General features: G+C 42.5%; 2 protein-coding genes across 8 annotated transcripts in view; one reads left to right on the top strand and one right to left on the bottom strand.

The window, feature by feature from the left end:
- The window catches only part of AP2B1 (adaptor related protein complex 2 subunit beta 1), a 151,261-nt gene extending 142,560 nt beyond the window's left edge, over positions 1–8,701 (bottom strand). For 3 of the 5 annotated variants that reach the window (XM_069089952.1, XM_069089954.1, XM_069089953.1), the window contains exon 1: positions 8,490–8,701. The gene's annotated coding sequence lies outside the window, so the exon portion shown is untranslated. Of the gene's footprint in view, positions 1–2,461; positions 3,658–8,489 lie in introns of all 5 variants that reach the window. The other 2 variants (XM_069089950.1, XM_069089951.1) reach the window with 1 other exon arrangement.
- Positions 8,702–10,918: 2,217 nt separating this feature from the next.
- The window catches only part of LOC138162605 (protein SLFN14-like), a 29,874-nt gene continuing 23,103 nt past the window's right edge, over positions 10,919–17,689 (top strand). For all 3 annotated transcript variants that reach the window (XM_069089943.1, XM_069089942.1, XM_069089941.1), the window contains exons 1-2: positions 10,919–11,042; positions 12,948–14,049. In XM_069089943.1, coding sequence (XP_068946044.1) covers positions 12,990–14,049 — 1,060 coding nt within the window. In that variant the 5' untranslated portion in view covers positions 10,919–11,042; positions 12,948–12,989. The remainder of the gene's footprint in view (positions 11,043–12,947; positions 14,050–17,689) is intronic.

Below are 17,689 nucleotides of genomic sequence, written 5' to 3'. Positions count from 1 at the left end.
TAGCTGGTAAATCTCTCAGTGCTGAGTACATAGATATGCCCTATTGGAGAGTGTCCACACAGAATTTTCCTTAAACCAATTGAAATCGCAAGATGAGACCAAAACGAAAATGGCTTGAGAGACGGTGGAATCTAGACCCCAGGTCTCTTCTTCCGGGCTCCTCCCTGTCATTGCCCGTGTTTCCTTACAAATAAGATGTTTGCCTTCACATGGTATTTCCTCTGCTCACCTCCTCCTGAAATTATGAATGAGCAGTGGCCTGTTTCCTGGAGGAAACAGGATCCCCAACCGGAATCATCAATCCCTGAAGGATCAAGTATTTCCTTGGCTTCATGACTGACAGGCAGGCGTCACTTATTCATTTGACTGGCCACATATAGCAGAGGACCCTGTATCTCATACATGGCATAGCCAGAGCCTAAACAATCTTATCATCAACTTGAAGTCACCACCAGCTTCCTTTGGTCATCTATAAACACTGACAGAAGTTAGCACCCTGGCCCTTGGAACAAATGATTTCCTGCTTTCCAACTGTACAAGCATCCTATCTGATCACCAAAGAACTCCTGCTGTGTATCACCTGGGTGTCTGTACAGCTACAGAGGACAGCCAGATACATGGGGGGAGGCTCAAATGTAGGAATGTGTTGTTTTGTTTATAAATATCACTGCCATCCCATAACTAGCCAGCCCCAGGCCAAATGTCATGTCATTCAACTATCACCCCCAGAAAACTGGAACCTAGACAGGTCTGGCATCCTCCCATCTAAGATAAGCTGCCAGCCTCACAGTACCAGGGCAACTTTCAGGCTCTGCAATCTCCCAGTCCAATTAATTCTCTCAATTTAGAGAGTACTCTCCTCACCTTTCTCTACTATTCCCTCTTGATCTCATCAGTTCCTGTGTATTTAACCACCATTACTAAGCAGGTAACTCCCAAATCTAGAGATACAATCCTCATTTCTCTCCCTGGTTCTAGTTCCATGTGTCCAATTGTCTGATGGACAATACTTGGATATTCCATATGCATCTCAAAATCAACACATTCACAACAAATTCATTATGTTCCTCCCCTGAATTAGAAGTTCCTAACCTTTTTTTCACATCCTAGATCCCTTTGGTAGTCTGGTGAAGTCTATGGATCCCTTCTCAGAATCATGTTTTTAAATGCATAAAATAAAATCAATGGTGGAAAAGGAAACCAATTATATTGAATTACAGTGATCAAAATATTTTAAAAATAAGTTCATGACCTCACAGACTGAGGCCTCTACAAGCAACAGTTTTAACAGTGACGGCTGTACATGACCCATGAACTTTCTAGAGCTTAAGACTCACTGGACCAGAGCCATTGTAGTCTTACTGCAAATGTAAATCATATTTTTTTAAAATTAAATTTTGTTCGTTTTTAGTTTCCATCATTCATTTCCACAAGATTTTGAGTTACAAATTTTCTCCCCATTTTTCCCCTACCCACCACCCAAAAACAGCGATCCCACTGTATACCCCCTCCCCCAATCTGCTCTCTCCTATATCCTTCCCCATGCCTCCTCCGACTTTCCAGTAGGGCAAGCTGGATCTCTATACCCCAGGGCCTGTATATCTTATTTCCCAGTTACATGTAAAATAATTATTATATATATATATAAACATTTGATTTTAAAACTTTGAATTCCAGATTCTTTCCCTTCCTCCCTCGTCATCTACCCTTACTGGGAAGATAAGCAATTCAATATAGGTTGTACTTGTGTAGCTACGCAAAACATTTCCATAGTGGATATATTGTGAAAGACTGATTATATTTCCCTCCATCCTATCCTGCCCCCCACTTGTTCTATTCTCTACTTTGACCCTGTCCCTTTTCAAAACTGTGTGCTTCTAAGTTCCCTCCCCCCTCAACCTGCTCTCCCTTCATCATCCCCCCAACTCTCCTGGAGGGTGAGATACCCTATTTGGTGTGTATGTCATTCCTTCCCTAAGCCAAATTCAATGACAATAAGGTTGACTCATTCCCTTTTGCCTTCCTGTCCTTCCCCTCCATTGTAACAATTTCCCCTTGTCTCTTCTATATGAGATAATTTACCCCAATCTGTCTCTCCCCATTGCCTATCATTATGTTCCTCTCTCACCTCTCAATTTCACCTTTTAAGTATCATCCCTTTCTATTCAATTGGTCCTGTGCCCTCTATGTATGTATACCTGAACACATGTATATATACACTCATATATGTATTCATATGCCCACATACCCTCTTAAATAAACATATGTCTGTATACATTTATACAGACATATGTTTGTATGTATACATATATATATATATATATATACACACACATTTATATTCCCTTCAACTATTATCATACTGAGAAAAGTTTCATAAGTTACAATTACTGTTTTTCCATGTAGGAATGTAAATAGTTCTACTTTGATAAGCTCCTTATGATTTCTTTTCCCTGTTTACCTTCTCATATTTCTCTTGCTTCTTGTATCTGAATGTCAAATTTTCTATTCAACTCTAGTTTTTTCATCAAGAATGCCTGAAAATTTTGTGGGGTAGGTAATTCTTGGTTTTAATCCTAGCTCCTTCAACCTCCAGAATATCATATTCTAAGCCCTCCAATCCCTCAATGTAGAAGCTGCCAGTTCTTGTGTTATCCTGATTGTGTTTCCACAATATTCAAATTGTTTCTTCTTGGCTGCTTGTAATATTTTCTCCTTGATCTGGGGATTCTGGAACCTGACTATAATATTCCTAGGAGTTTTCTTTTTGGGATCTTTTTCAAGAGGTGATGGATGAATTCTTTCAACCTCTATTTTGCCCTCTGGTTCCAAAACTTCAGGGCAATTTTCCTTGTGAATTTCTTGAAGGATGATTTCTAGGTTCTTTTTGTGATCATGGCTTTCAGGCAGTCCACCAATTTTTAAATTATCTCTCCTGGATATATTTTCCAGGTCACTGGTTTTTCCAATGAGATATTTCACATTGCCTTCTATTTTTTCATTTGCTTGGATCTGTTTAACAGTATCTTGATTTCTCATAAAGTCACTAGCTTCAATTTGCTCCAATCTACTTCTGAAGGAATTATTCTGAGAGCGAGCTTTTGAGCTTCTTTATCTGGCAAATTTGGCTTTTTAAGGCATTCTTTTCCTCATTGGCTTTTTGAGCCTCTTTTGACATTTGAGTTTGTCTATTTTTTAAGGTGTTATTCTTCAGTTGGGTTGTTGACTCTTTCATGATTTTCTTGCATCATTCTCATTTCTCTTCCCAATTTTTCCTCCCCTTCTCTTATCTGGTTTTCAAAATCCTTCTTGAGCTCCTCTATGGCCTGTAACCAATTCATATTTTTCTTGGAAGCTTTTGGTGCAGGAGTTCTGACTTTGCTGTCTTCCTCCTGTTCCATACTTTGATCCTTTTTGTCCCCAAAAATTGAATCTAAAGTTGGATTGCTGTGCTTGCTTTGCTTCCTTTGCTTTCTCATGTTGTCACTCAATTACTTGACTTTTGAGCACTTTGCCACAGTAGAACTCTTCTTCCAGAGAGGAGAGCTCTGTACCAAATCACTGGAGTTTTCGCAGCTGCTGTAGCTACTAGTTGGGTGCCCTCTCTGAAGCCTCCACCAGCTCTGGCACCTGGTCACACACCCCAGGACCTCCACCCTAGACAGCAATTCAGATCCACACAGGTTAAAGCAAGAATGATTACCTTTCAGAACGGTTGCTTGGTCCCCCTACAATCTGCAGGCCAGGAGCTCTGAAGCAGCCACTTGACTTCTCCCTCCAGGGGACAGAGGCTCCCTGAACTCCCCAGAACAATACCGAACCCCCTGGTCCCAAAGTCCACACTAACCTCTCACTTTGTCTTTGGCATTTATGGGTTGATAATTCTGGAAACCCCAATAGCTGCTGATGATTCACTCTCCCCAACTCCCTCCAGCCAAGGCTGATCAAGGGCACCCTGAGGCTAAAACCACAGGCTCATGCAGGGCTAGGCTCTGCTCCCAACATACTGCAATGAACCATTCCTGTCCACCTGCTAGGTTGCCTTCAGCGGGAGATTTGTTTCTCTGTCACTTTGTGGGTTCTAGAGCCCTAAAGTTTCTTTAGAGTCATTTTTATAGGTATTGAAGGTGGTTATGGGGGAAGCACATGGAGTTTTCCTGCTTCTATGCTGCCATCTTGGCTCCGCCCCCAGGTTTGTAAATCTTTTTTTTCTAAAAATAGTATGCAGATATAGAAGCTTGCAAAAAATACACCTCTCCTACAGAATTCTCAGCAGTCATCCTTGACTTTCTTCTCTCTCAGTCTCATCTCCCATATCCACTGAATTGCTAAATCCTACAGATTCCACTTCCTCAACACCTCTCACACCCATGGCTTTCTCTCTACTGATATCACAACCAGGTAGTCTAGGGCCTTATTACCTCATGCCTGAACTGTGGCAAAAGGCCTTCTACCATCTATGTCTTCCCTCTACAATCCATTCTCCACATGGCTACTAAATTAATTTTCCTGAAGCACAGCAAGGACCATCATGTCACTTCCCAACCTAAGAAGCTTCCATGACTCTTCATTACCTTTAGGATAAAATAAAATGTCCTCCATCTGGCAAGGAACGCCCTTCCGAGTCTGATTCCAGGCTCTCATTGCAGGCTGATTACACAGAACTTCCCGCTTAACACTCTCCAAATTCTAGTCAAAACTGTCCTATTTGCTGCTCCCAGTACACAGCATTCCTTTTCCCATGTCCATCCCCCAAACCAGAAAAGTTTCCCCTCCTTTCTTCCTGGAAGCCTTCAGCTCCCTTGAAACCCAGCTCATGTCCTTCCAGAATTTCCTGATTCTCTTGGTTGTCTCCCCCATATCCCCAAATTCCATGTTATTTGAGGGTGGAGACTGTCTTTCCTATTTGTGTGCTCAGGGCCTAGTAGGTGTTAATGAGTGTTTATTGACTATGAAATGTAGCCTCCTCCAGGAAGCCTTCCCTAAATAGCCCAGCAGGAAGTGATTCCTGCTTCTTCAGATGTACCGATCACTCCATGCATCTTATGCCATCTCATTATACTGGTTCACTAGAAAGTCCAATCCCACTCCTAGCACTAACTCAGAATTTTCCTTACTGGGCAGCAACACCCCATGAGAGCAAGAACCATGACCTATCAATCTTTGTACTTCCAAGAATATTTATACATAGGAAGCAGAAGATGAATATTTGATGAAAGAATGAACTCAATTCAGTGAAACACAATTAAGCTCCTACAATGAGTAAGGTACCGTGGAATACCAAGAAAAATGTCAAAAGAGTCTTCCTTCAAGAGCTACACTTTGCTGGGGGGGGGGGGGGGGCGCGATACAAGAAAGTAATGAGGAGGAAGAAAAGAGTAACTGGGATGGGGCAACCAAAGTCTTCACAGAGGAGGTGGCAGGTAAACTAAGCCCTGAAGACAAGGATGATGGAAAGAGGAAGGAGGGAGCACACAGCAAGAGAGGGGGACCTAGAGGAAAGATGACAGCCCAGTTTGGCTGGATCAGAGTGTAGGAAAGGAAGTAAACTAAGGAACTAAAATAAGCTAAGAGGAGAAAGACAAGGTGAAATCAGATTGCGGAGTCTCAAGCAACCCACTGGGGAGATTGAAGGAAAGGAGGGACATGGTCAGAGATGGATGGGAGTGATGTTGTGGGGCCAATAAATACTAACAGGATTTGGCAACTGATTAGAAATGTAGGAGCAAGGGAGAAAAGAGAACTGAGGATGAAGGAAGGAAATAAGCATTTGTTAAGGGCCTGTTATGCGCAACATGCCATACTAAATGCTCTACAAACAGTATCTCATGATCCTCACAACAACCTTGGGAGGTAAGTACTGTTATTATCCTCATTTTAGAGATGAGGAAACCGAGGTAGGCAAGAGGTTGAGTGACTTGCCCAGGGCCACACAGCTAGTACGCGTTTGAGGCTGGATCTGAACATGGGTTTTCCTGATTCCAGGGCCAGGACTGTGCAATACAGCACCCCCTAGCTGCCACCCACACCAGTGACTGGGAGGAGAGGGGTAAATTTTGTCTTTTGGGGGGAAGACAATTCAATAAAAGAGTAAGTGCCTACTATCAAGGAAGCAAGCAATACATTCGTTAATAGCTCAATGAAGAATAGGAATGAGGATACAATGGCAAAAACTGAGACTATCCTGGCCCTCATAGGACTTAGGTTCTACTGAAGAATAAAAGCCATTAGTTAAGTAAACAGTGGAGACAGCATTAACAACTAAGAGCAGTTGGGCTGCCTAGGTGGTGCAGTGAATAGAGCACCTGCCCTGGAGTCAGGAGGACCTAAGTTCAAATCCCACCTCAGACACTTAACACAAAAACTAGGTGTGTGACCTTGAGCAGGTAACTTAACCCCAACTTCCCTCCAAAAAGCAAAAAACAAAAAACCAACTAAGAGCAGAAAAGGTTTCTGGGAGAAGATGGTGAGATGAAGGGAGAGCAGGTTCCAGAAACGGGAGCCTGGCTACACCAAAACACTGAGCAGAAGCTAGAGGTACTGACTGCATCCAGCAGGCTACGGGAGACCAGATTTCTGGACCAAGATCAGCCCTAGACAGACTGACAGACAGATACGGGAAGCATCTGCACAGATGGTAAGTAAATCCCTGGAAATGGGTCAAATAACCAAGAGAATGTAGAGGAAGACAGGAGGACTGTATAGCAGAATGCCAAATCAACAAGCATTTATTAACCACCTACTATCTGCCAGACACTGCACTAAGTCCTGGGGATTCAAAGAAAAGCGAAAGACAGTCACTGTCTTCAGTCAGATGGGGGAGACAAGCAAACAACTATGTACAAACAAGCTGTGGACGGGATAAGCAGGAAATAACCAACAGAGGGAAGGCACCAGCATTGAGGGGAATCCGGAAAGGTTTCTTGAAGAAGGTGGCACTTTACCTGAGACCCGAAGGAAGCCAGACAGGCAAGAAAGGAGGAGAAGAGCATTTCAGGGGCAGGGACAGCTAGTGATAATGCCCAGAACTGGGAGATGCAAAGAGCGGCAAGGCAGCCAGTGTCACTGGATGGAAAAGGACAGTGGGAGGGAAGTGGTGTGTCCATGGTCTGGGCTGGGGAGTGCGGGTGTAGAAAGCCCGGAAAGGTAGGAAAGGGGATAAAGAGTTCTGAAAGCCAAGGATTTTCTATTTGATGGGGGAGGTGATACTGAATAGGGATGGTGACACGGTCAGACCTGCACTTATCATTTTGACAGATGAGTGGAGGACAGACTGGGCTGGGGAGAGATCTGAAGCAGGCTGACCCACCAGGAGGCTCTTCCAAGAGTCCAGGCAGTAGGCAATGAGGGCCTGCTCTAGGGCTGGCACTGTGAGAACACTGAAGGTGTAAGAAAGATCTTATGGAGGCAGAAATGACTGGCCTCGGGACCGATTGGACGTGAAGGGGATGAGAAAGAGGGAGCTGGGGATGACACCCTAGGTGGTGAGCCTGAGTGACTAAGAGGATGATGAACCCCCCACCCTTGGGGGGGTGGGGAGGGCCTGCCGCACTTTGTAAACTGGATCCTAAGATCACAGGACCCCGTGCAGCAGAGACAGCTAGGAGGCCCACAAGTCAGAGGAGCCCACCTTCACTGGCGGAGAAAACTCCTTGCTCTCTTTACACCATTAAATTACAGGTCGGAAAAAGATGCAAAAAAATACCGCCCATAATAGCAGCCTGCATTTACACGGTGCTCCAACGTGTTATCTCATCTCACCCAGTAAAGGAGGGGCCACTCTACAGGGGAGGAAACTGAGGCAGGGATAAGTGACTCGTCCTGGGGCATTCTGCTAGTAAAGCGTCTGCAGCCAGGTTCAAACTCAGGTCTTTAAAGTTCCCCACTCTGCCCACAGGGGTTTAATAAATGTTTACTGCATGATTGGGGTCCTGGATCCTTTCTCACCACGTTTTTAAGGGCATGAAATGCATTTAATGCAAAGAAAACCAATTACATTGAGCTTAGCACATCGTTTCTCCCCCACCCAAGTGCACCGCGCCCCTGAAATCTCTCTGCGGACACGCGGTTCAAAGCCCGGGCGCACGGGGCCCTATATCGGCCGCCAGACGCGCAGTATAGGCGCCCGGTCGGAAGCCTCCTACTGCAAACTGGGCGATCAGGCGACTTCCACCCCTAAACTCTGTCTTCTCAAGTCTTGGGGGAGGGAGTTGGAAGGGACCCCCCAGGCCGAGGAGACGGAGACAGCTTCTCTTCCCCCCCCCACCCCCCGCTCCGCCCCGTCCCGAGCCCGGGCGGGAGTCCGAGAGAACTGAAGCCCCACGTGCGCAGCCTCTGAAATTGACCCAGCCTCTGCAGACGGGCCCGCGAGACTCGGACACGTGAGCCCCGGGGCGGGGGAGGGGAGAAGAGGAGACAGAGGGAACAGGAGACGGGAACCAAGCAGCGACGCCCCGCACACGACAGCGGCCAAACGCGCCGCAACTCACCCCCAACTCTTCATGGAACGCCGAGGCATCTCGCGACTGCGCCGACGCAGCCGCCGGCGAGGCGTTTCCGGCCGGATGGCCAATCGGGACCTAGAAGACTTGTCACGTGAGATGTCGGTCCCGCCTACCATACTGGAGTTGCTCCACCCGCTCTGCGCTGTCTTCAATCTTCTTGGCTTGGTCCGCCTTCCGTAGCCCATCCCCTGTGTTTCCAGCTGGGGAATGTAAAGTGGTTCGCAGAGGCCGGCCCCCAAGGGGGCGGGGATGAGGGCGGGGTTGGGCGGGGCTAAAAAGAAGGCCGAAAGCTGTCTCCAGGCCACGCCCCCTTCAAAAAAATTTTTTTCTTTATTATTCTAAACTTGATCAATAACCGGAGGCCAAATATCAACAGTCTGGCCGACAGCGTGCTGAATTCGAAGTCAGTGGACTTGGTTTCTAGTCCTTTCTCTGCCAAGTCTAGTCCATGAGCACTGATTAAGTACCTACTGTGTGCCAAGCACTGCGCTAAGAGAGTCCCAGACCTCCAGAGAAACCACCGCAAACAGCTATGTTTGCAGGCAGTAGGGCCACGGACAAACCACAGGCCTGGAATCAGGAGGTTACTGTTTTTCAGTCGTATCAGATTCTCGGTTCAACCATTTCTTTCCCCAGCCTATTCTAAGCAAGGTTAAGTAACTTGTCCAGGGTCACACAGCTAGTGTCAGAGGTCAAATTTGAACTCAGGTCTTCTTGACTCCAGACCCTGCACTCTATCCAACTCTCCACCTCCCCAAAGGAAGACCTAAGTTCAGATGTGACCTCAGATACTAGCTATGTGACCCTGGACAAGTCACTTAACCTTGTTTGCCTCAGTTTCTTCAACTGTACCTCATAGGGTTGTTGTGAGGATCAAATGTAAAAAGTTCTTAGCATTGTGCCTGGGATACAGTAGGTGCTTAATAAATACTCATTCCCTTGCCTATGTACAAACAATATTTCTACAAGTCAAATTCGAGATAACTAACTCTAGGACTCTGTCTTCTCTGTACAATTAAGAAGTTGGACAAAGCTGTCTTTAGAGAGCTTTCCAGGTCTATCGTGATACTTTAGCATCACTTCTGTTTTCTGTAAGGATTACCACTCCTCTATTCTACCCCCATCCTCACCCACATCCCCATAATCATGCTTCTCAGATGCCAAGATGTAGAAACAATGACCATAGCACCTCTTTATCAAGAATAAGTAGTTAAAATTGGTGGTTATCCAATGGTCTGATGACTGGAGATAAGCAGACAGTTTCCCTGGGAGCAGCCTGGTGGTATCTATCTTTCTCAACAAAGAGGAGGGTCACACCTACCCCAATCCATAACTAAGAGGAATTCCTTGTCCTAAGCATAATTTATGGTGCTTGCCCCAATTGCAAAACCTCCTAATTATGGCTGCTGCCATCTGACTTGCCCTTTGATTCTCAGGATACAGTTGCCATTGTCTGAGAATAAGAAGGGCTAGTATCCAGGAGAATTTCTGATTTTGAATAAAGGGGTCACATAAACAAATTATAAATATAACCCTAACCCTCTATTTAAAAACAATTATATTTTCACTCTTTCAAAATCATCATTTCTTCCTATGCTAAGAAAGATATATTATATATAAATATATGAAGATATATAGATAAAATCAATGGGAAACAATTAAAAGTTTGTCATTTCCATATCATTCAAATCATTCCATCATTGTCAAATAATGAGTACTGAAAGCATTTCACATAAAAAGTCTTCAAAGAGTTGGCTAGAGACATATACCAGTCTATGGAAAATATCCCATGTGCATACTTTTGTATTTCTAAAAATTGGCTGTTTTCTTTAAATATAGACTTGCCCAATTTTGAAAAATACACAAGGTAGTTAGAAGGAAGATGCTTATTAAAATTAATCCGAAGCCAGGAATGGAGCTGGACCTAAGGTGAGGAGACATTGGTAACTGGTCTTCAGCTGTTTTGCTTTGGTGCTACTCACCATCATATAATCCATCTTCTATGCTGACCTGGAAATTCCACCAAACATTTGTGAAATGTGTAACAAAGCAAGTAGACCTGCTTGGATAGCAAAAAGGGTTTAGGAATACAGTACCAAATCAAAAAAACTCAACCATCTTGCTTCTCCTGCTGAAAATTTGGGCTGAAAACTTGCAGAATATGAAGAAATGTATGATGCATGTAAATCTATGCAAGTTAAATTTTAAAAGGCGGGAACTATTTGTATATAGTTACAGCTCTCAGTCCATTATAGGTAGTAATTTTAGTCTAGGCAGCCCCTTTGAAAAGCCCCGAATTTTCCCATTTTCGCCTCATTCTATCTTTGGGGCCATATCCCTGCTTTGCTAATCCTATTCCCACATGCTTCTCTTGAGTCCTTATCAGTCTGCCTCAGCCTGTACATGTCATGAAGACTGGCAGACAGAACAGTGTCATCTCCAGCCTGTCTGGTATCAGAGGGCAGCAGGGTTATGGCAGGTGACAGCTGCTGAGACTTGGCGAAACCTCGACATGAAATTTCCAAAAAGAAACAGCAGGTAACAATAATGTCGTCCTGTTTTGTGTTTTGTGTCTGTAGCAGGAAAAGTTGCAAAGGGAAGGAAGAGTAAAAACTGGGATATGTGAGAAAGATATTTCCATGATCTGAGAACTTCATTCTGATCCCCTAGATCAAGGATTAACCTTAACTTTCACTGCGTCATGGATGCCTTTTACAGATGGGTGAAACCTTTGGATTCCTTCTCAGAACAATGTTTAAATGAATAAAATAGAATACATAAGATTATAAAAGAAACCAATTATACCAGGTGTTTCAAAATTATCAAAGTTAAAGACTCCACTAAGATTTTTGGAACCCCTATATTGAAATACAGCTATCAAAATATTAATTTTTTTTTCAGAAATCTCAAGGCAAGAATTCCTGCCTTAGATTTAATTACCATCAATTTCAGAGCCCTATGGCTAAAACTCTAACTCATTCAAAATCAGATTTGTGTAGACTCTTTAGCAGAAACTTCTGAAGTTATATAAAATACCATGGGTGTATTTTGATATTCACTTCAGAAAAATGCCCTTAGCTTAGATGACTTTTCTATTTGCTGAAGTTCAAATTGGCTCATTCAAGTGAAGTGGAAAAGAGATTAGAAAGCAATCTAGAATCAGAAGAAGAGAAATACAATTTCTCTCTGTTCCTTTTTTTTCTTCTCATAGACATTTAAACCATTCACATGCCCCCTGCCTGCATTGGAAGGAAACTTAGGAAATGAGAGGCTCTCTGTTCTTTCCAGGGTTTGATCTGTATTTGAGGAAAGGAAATGGGTTCACTTTCTGGAAAATGTGTCTAGGGGACCTAAGTTAAATTTGCCACATTTCTTTGAAAAGGCAATTAGGGAACAGAAAGTTCCCTGTAAAAGAAAGGAACAGGAGGATGTCACTTTTAACTAATCCCCTTCCAAGTCCTTTGTGATTGGGGTAATCAGGAGGAACCCCCGATCTGTTGGGTCGCAGTGTTGGCCATACACTCTGGCCACTTTCTGAGGACTATGCGCTCCCTTTGGAGCCCCACTTACATACAAGTCCTGGTATGTACCTAATACTTATTATTCCTTCCCATGCCAGATCTTTCACTGCCCATCAAAGGGACAGGGGTCTATGATTCCATTCTTGGTATGAGGAAATGCCCTTGTCCTTGAGGAAAAAGAGGGAACTCAATGAGTTTTCAAATGAAATTATTTTGCAGGAAATAATAAATGAATAATAAAAGAAAGCTTACAGAATTTGAGAACTATAGAATTCTCAAAAGCTTTTATCTTCCCTTGTTTTAAGGGTAAAATCTCTAGCCTATGATTCCCTTTAGTTCCCTATGCCTTCCTCCCTTCATTTTTCTTAGAAAGAGCATCTTCTAACTGATTCATTTGCTTTCTTTGTTTTCAACTTCTGATAGTTTCCAGTTTATCTGCTATCTGACTCTCTCCTTAAATTGTTTTTGACTTTTTCCTATGTGCACTGTTGGTTCAATCAGATGTGATACAGTAATAGCTGGGAATCTCAGCAACGTTATTCTATGTTCACTCTGAAAAAGTAAAGGATATTGGCAAAGTCATTGGTAAATGTTGCTTTCTAGGCAAGCCTCATGAATGACTTGCAACGGTGGCATGGTATTTAAAAGTAATATTTTGCTTTTATATAAAACACCTTTCGAGGGGCGGCTAGGTGGCGCAGTGAATAGAGCACTGGCCCTGGAGTCAGGAGGACCTGAGTTCAAATCTAACTTCAGACACTTGACACAATTACTAGCCGTGTGACTTTGGGCAAGTCACTTAACCCCAATTGCCCTCCAAAAAGCAAAAAACAAAAACAAAAACAGAAAACACCTTTCTGTCTGGCATTCTGCTTTGGGTAGTCACAACCTCTCTGTCCTATTTATCCAAACTGCTTTACAGGAGCCCGTTTCTGTGACATTAGGGAACAGGACAGCTGCTAAGATGGACAAACTCCAAGTTGACATGGAAACACATTATGCTGAGGTGGTTGTAGAAGTGGGAAGCATCACTTTTGGAGAGGAGTCTAGAAAGAACATGACCGACAGCCTTTTGAAAAGGACCCAGAATTCTAAAATCATCCAAGCCATATGTGCACTGTTAAATTCAGGCGGGGGAATCATCAAAGCTGAAATTGATAACAGAGACTACAATTACCGATGTGATGGATTTGGTCAAGATTTGGAAACGTCCTTTCAGAAGCTTCTGCCTTTGGCTTCACAGGAGTTCCTTGACTACATGCAAAAAGATCACAATTTTTTCATTTTTGTGAAACCCTGGATTGTGAAAGCTGCTGGCCCCCAACTACGTATCTGTAGTTTATCCTCAAATATATTCCAAAGAGACGTAACTTGCACTTTCAACCTGCCTGCCAGTAGGGCATTAGAACTTCTGAAGAAGAAACAATTAAAAATCCAAAGAGGAAGGGAAAATCTCACAGAGTGGCATCCAAAGAAAGTTATTATGGGCAAAGTTCAAGAAGAGGAAGATATAAGGTTGTTTGCCTCAGAATTTTTTAAAAAGGACCAGCTTTTGTACAAGGAGAAACTCAACTTTACTGAGTCAACTCACGTTGAATTGAAAAGGTTCACAAGCAAGAAGATTGTGCCTCGGATAAAAGAGATGCTGCCCCGTTACATTTCTGCATTTGCAAATACTAAAGGAGGATACTTAATTATTGGGGTGGATGATAAGACCAATGAAGTATTTGGATGCAAAAGAGACAAAGTAGACCCTGTCATACTAGAAAAGGAGATAGAATGCCGCATAAGAAAACTGCCCATCTTCCATTTTTGCTCTGTGAAGCCAAATATCAATTTCACAACCAAAATCATTGATGTGTATAATAATAATAGCCTATATGGGTATGTCTGTGTGGTCAAAGTAGAGCCCCTCTGCTGTGTTGTCTTTGCAGAAGCCCCAGGTTCCTGGATCATGAGAGATAACTTTGTTGAAAGACTGAAAGCTGATGAATGGGTGTCCAGGTTAATGGATATTCAACCAGGTAAAGTGAGGGGAAAACCAAACAAATCCTTGTCCAGTCCCTATCAGAAGAAACCTACTTGCTAGTGTTCTACTATTGGGATTTGGGTCAGAGTTCTATTTCTAGCTCCTTGTTTTCAGCCTGTAGGTCTCCATTCAGAGTTTGAATCTTTCTGGACCAATAGAAGTATCTATCTCAATAATACTGAGAGAACTGAGGTAGATTCTAGCATCTCTCTTCCTTTCTATCTTTGGTGGTACCCGTCCAATACAGGGTCTCATTATCACTGACCTGGGCTCTCCAGGGGAAAGAACTTTGGAGTCAGAGGAATAGAGTTCACATCCCAACTTTGCTACTTACAACCTGTGTGACCTTGGGCGAGTCACTCAACATTATTGGGGCTCAGTTTCCTCATCTATAAAACTAAGAGGTTGGATGAGATAGTCCCTGAGGTTCCTTCCAGCTCTAAAGTTTTGATCCTTTGATCTTTTGATTCTATCCCATAGCCTCCTAACAAAGTTCCCTGTCTCCAACATCTCTATCTCTCTAATCTATTCTTCATACTACATACAAATTAATTTTCATTATGCACCCATTCCCCTTGTCAAAACCCTTCAATAGCCTGCTTTTGCCTGTGGAAAAAAAGTCCCAATGCCTTATCCTGACATTCTTCTTAACTGTCCAGTTTTATTTCACATCCCCATCCAGGTTCACTACACTCCATCCAAACTATCCCTTACGATTTTTGAAATCCTCTTCATCCTCCAAGATCCAGTTCAGTCAACAGTTCTTTCAGGTAGACTTCACTCTCCTCCTACCTCCAATTCAGCAGGACTTTGTGCTTCTCAGTCATTATGATGATTGTGGTATTATATTACTTTGTGTATTTATGTGAGTGTATGAGGGGAGGCGGGGGGGGTTGTATCTCTTCCCCTCCAACTATACTGCAAGCTCTAAGAAGGCTGAGGCATTGTCTTATTTTTATCTCCCACAATGACTACCAAAGTCTCTGCTTGTAGAAGACATTAATCAAAAAGTTGTTTGATGAATAAATAAATGAATGGATGGATGGATCTCCTTAAGCAATAAGTTTGGGGAAATGTGGCACTTTTCTTAAAAATGACTTCTTTACAAGTTGGTGTCCCCTCTCTTCAGGCAAAATCTTTTATTAATATTCATCCTCTTCCCACAAAATATTTTGGGTAAATTCCATAAAATCAAATCTCATTGGCTTTCTCTAAGGGGAAAAACATAATTACAACCAAAAAGACATTTTTAACATATGTCTTTTGCATTTATGCTTTTTTAGGAAGCCTTCAGTGTTCAAACGACTCAATTTTCTCATTCATGTCGGTATTTGCAAAAACCACCTTTTCCTTCTGCTGGTTGTGCTTGAAATTCTGCAGTGATAGAACCAAACTATGGTTTGAGTGCCTGTTCTTTATTTGAGCAGTTAGGGGGTACAGTGAATAGAGTCCCAGGTCTGGAGTCAGGAAGACCTGAGTTCAAATATAACCTTAGACACTTACTAGCTGCGTGACCCTGGGCGTCACCTAACTCTTTTTGCCTTAGTTTTGTCATCTATCAAATGAGCTGGAGAAGCAAATAGCAGTATCTTTGCTAAGAAAACCCAAAAATGGGGTCATGGAAAGTCAGATAGGACTGAACAACAACTCTTTGTTCCTTGTAAGTACCTTTAAGTGCTATATGGGATAAAAATAAATAAAAATTTAAAAAAAAAAACTTGAGTAAATTTACAGTCCCTGCCCATAAGAAGTTGATATTGTTACAGAGGAAGGGGACATATGAAACCAACAAGAAGGTTGATCATCAAAGAGACTTTAGAGGCCAATTACTTCAACCCCTTCATTTTACAGATGAGGAAACTGAGGTTATGTGACTTACCCAAGGTCAAACAGGTGATTGTTGCTCTTCAGTCATTTCAATCACATCCAACTCTCCTCAACTCCATCTGGGGTTTTCTTGACAAAGATCCTGGAGTGGTTTGCCATTTCCTGCTCCAACTCATTTGATGGAAGAGGAAACTCAGGCAAACAGGGTTAAGTGACTTTACTAGGGTCACACAGCTAGTAAGTATCTGAGGTCACATTTGAACTCAGGTCTTCCTGATCCCAGGACTTGAAATCTATCCACTTTGCCACTAGCAAAGCTGGAATTTGAACCCTGGTCATGTGACTTGCCCAAAGTCACACAGGGTTAGCGGCAGAGGTACCTAAGGTGCTGAAAGCCTTCCTCTGTATCTTCTTACAATCATGGTTATAGGTAGATCACCTGCTGCTCAGGTTTCGTGCTTTGTTTTTACCATGATCTCCTTTTCCAATCATAAACATTTTCAGTGATTTTTAGGAGTAGGTGCTTTAAGTAGGCTCTATTACTTCTGCAAATAAACTCTGAAAACAAGTAACTGTTTACATCATGAGAGTAATTGTGTATGAGTTTTATTTTCTGAAAGAAAAAAAAACCATTGATGAGGTCATTGTTGCTTTCAGGTTCACATCTTCTTATTCTGGCACTTAAAGGCCATGATTCCCAGTCCGTTTTGGAGTTGCAACATCTAATTATTGTTTGTTAGATTTCAGGACATAGAGTCACCCCTCAAAAGCTCTATTAACTAACATTAATTCCATGTGAGTTCAAATGAACTCTACTTTTTTTTTTTTTAAGAATTTTGCAAGACCTCTTGAAATAAAGGTACCAAAAGCAGGGGTGCTTGAAGTTATACCAAAACAGTGGTTTAGTGATAAATATGAATTCATTCAGCAAATATTTGCTAAACCCTTAATATTAGCAATGTCCAGAGTTAAGTAGCTGGGTGGGGCGTGTCAAGGATATATAAACCATAATCTCTGCCTTGGAGGAGTAGGGAAGATAAAACCTGTACAAGGAGGGGCAGCTAGGTGGCGCAGTGAGTAAAGTGCCAGCCCTGGGGTCAGGAGGACCGGTTCTGGCCTCAGACACTTAACACCCACACACAAAAAAATAGCCATGTAACCTTGGGAAAGTTACTTAACCCCAATTGCCTTCCAAAAGGCAAAACAACAACAACAAAAAAAAAAACAACCCTGTACAAGGAGAAATAGAATAAAAATTAAAATGTAATTACAGAAGGAAAAGGGCAAAGTATTTTGAGATAATATTATGGAAAGCTATTAGTATAAGAAGAGTAGACAACTACTCGTGTGATATGCTTTCCGAAGTTTGGTAATTATGCCCTACCCCTAAAAGATACTGCTTCCTTCTGCTTGTTGGTATAAATCCCATAGTTGTAGAACCAAACTTTGGACTGAATTTTTTTTCTCCTGTTTAGTTCATCTCAATAAATAATGAGGACCTACTCTGCTGTTAGGTAAAATGCTAAGGTCATGTAACCTAAGGGGTTACATGAGAGATACAAACTCAAGTAGGATTACAATTCCTTTCCTTCAGGAATTGCTAATCTTGGAGGGGATGTAGCAGAAGATAAGATACCAATAAAATCATAACCGAAGGTAATATGTGATAAGTATTACTAGTGAGGTTAGAGTAACATGCAAATATTGTGAGGAGGGGTTACTATATTATTGATTACTAATCTTTTATAGTTTAGTGTGACTGCTCTTAGAAAACTCAAGTCCCAGGGACAGCTAGGTGGCTTAGTGAA

The sequence above is a fragment of the Petaurus breviceps genome, unplaced genomic scaffold (assembly GCF_028583685.1).
Source record: "Petaurus breviceps papuanus isolate PSGF00001 unplaced genomic scaffold, PetGlider_PUasm1.0 186, whole genome shotgun sequence".
Lineage (NCBI taxonomy): Eukaryota > Metazoa > Chordata > Mammalia > Diprotodontia > Petauridae > Petaurus > Petaurus breviceps.
This window is presented reverse-complemented; position numbering and strand designations above follow the sequence as displayed.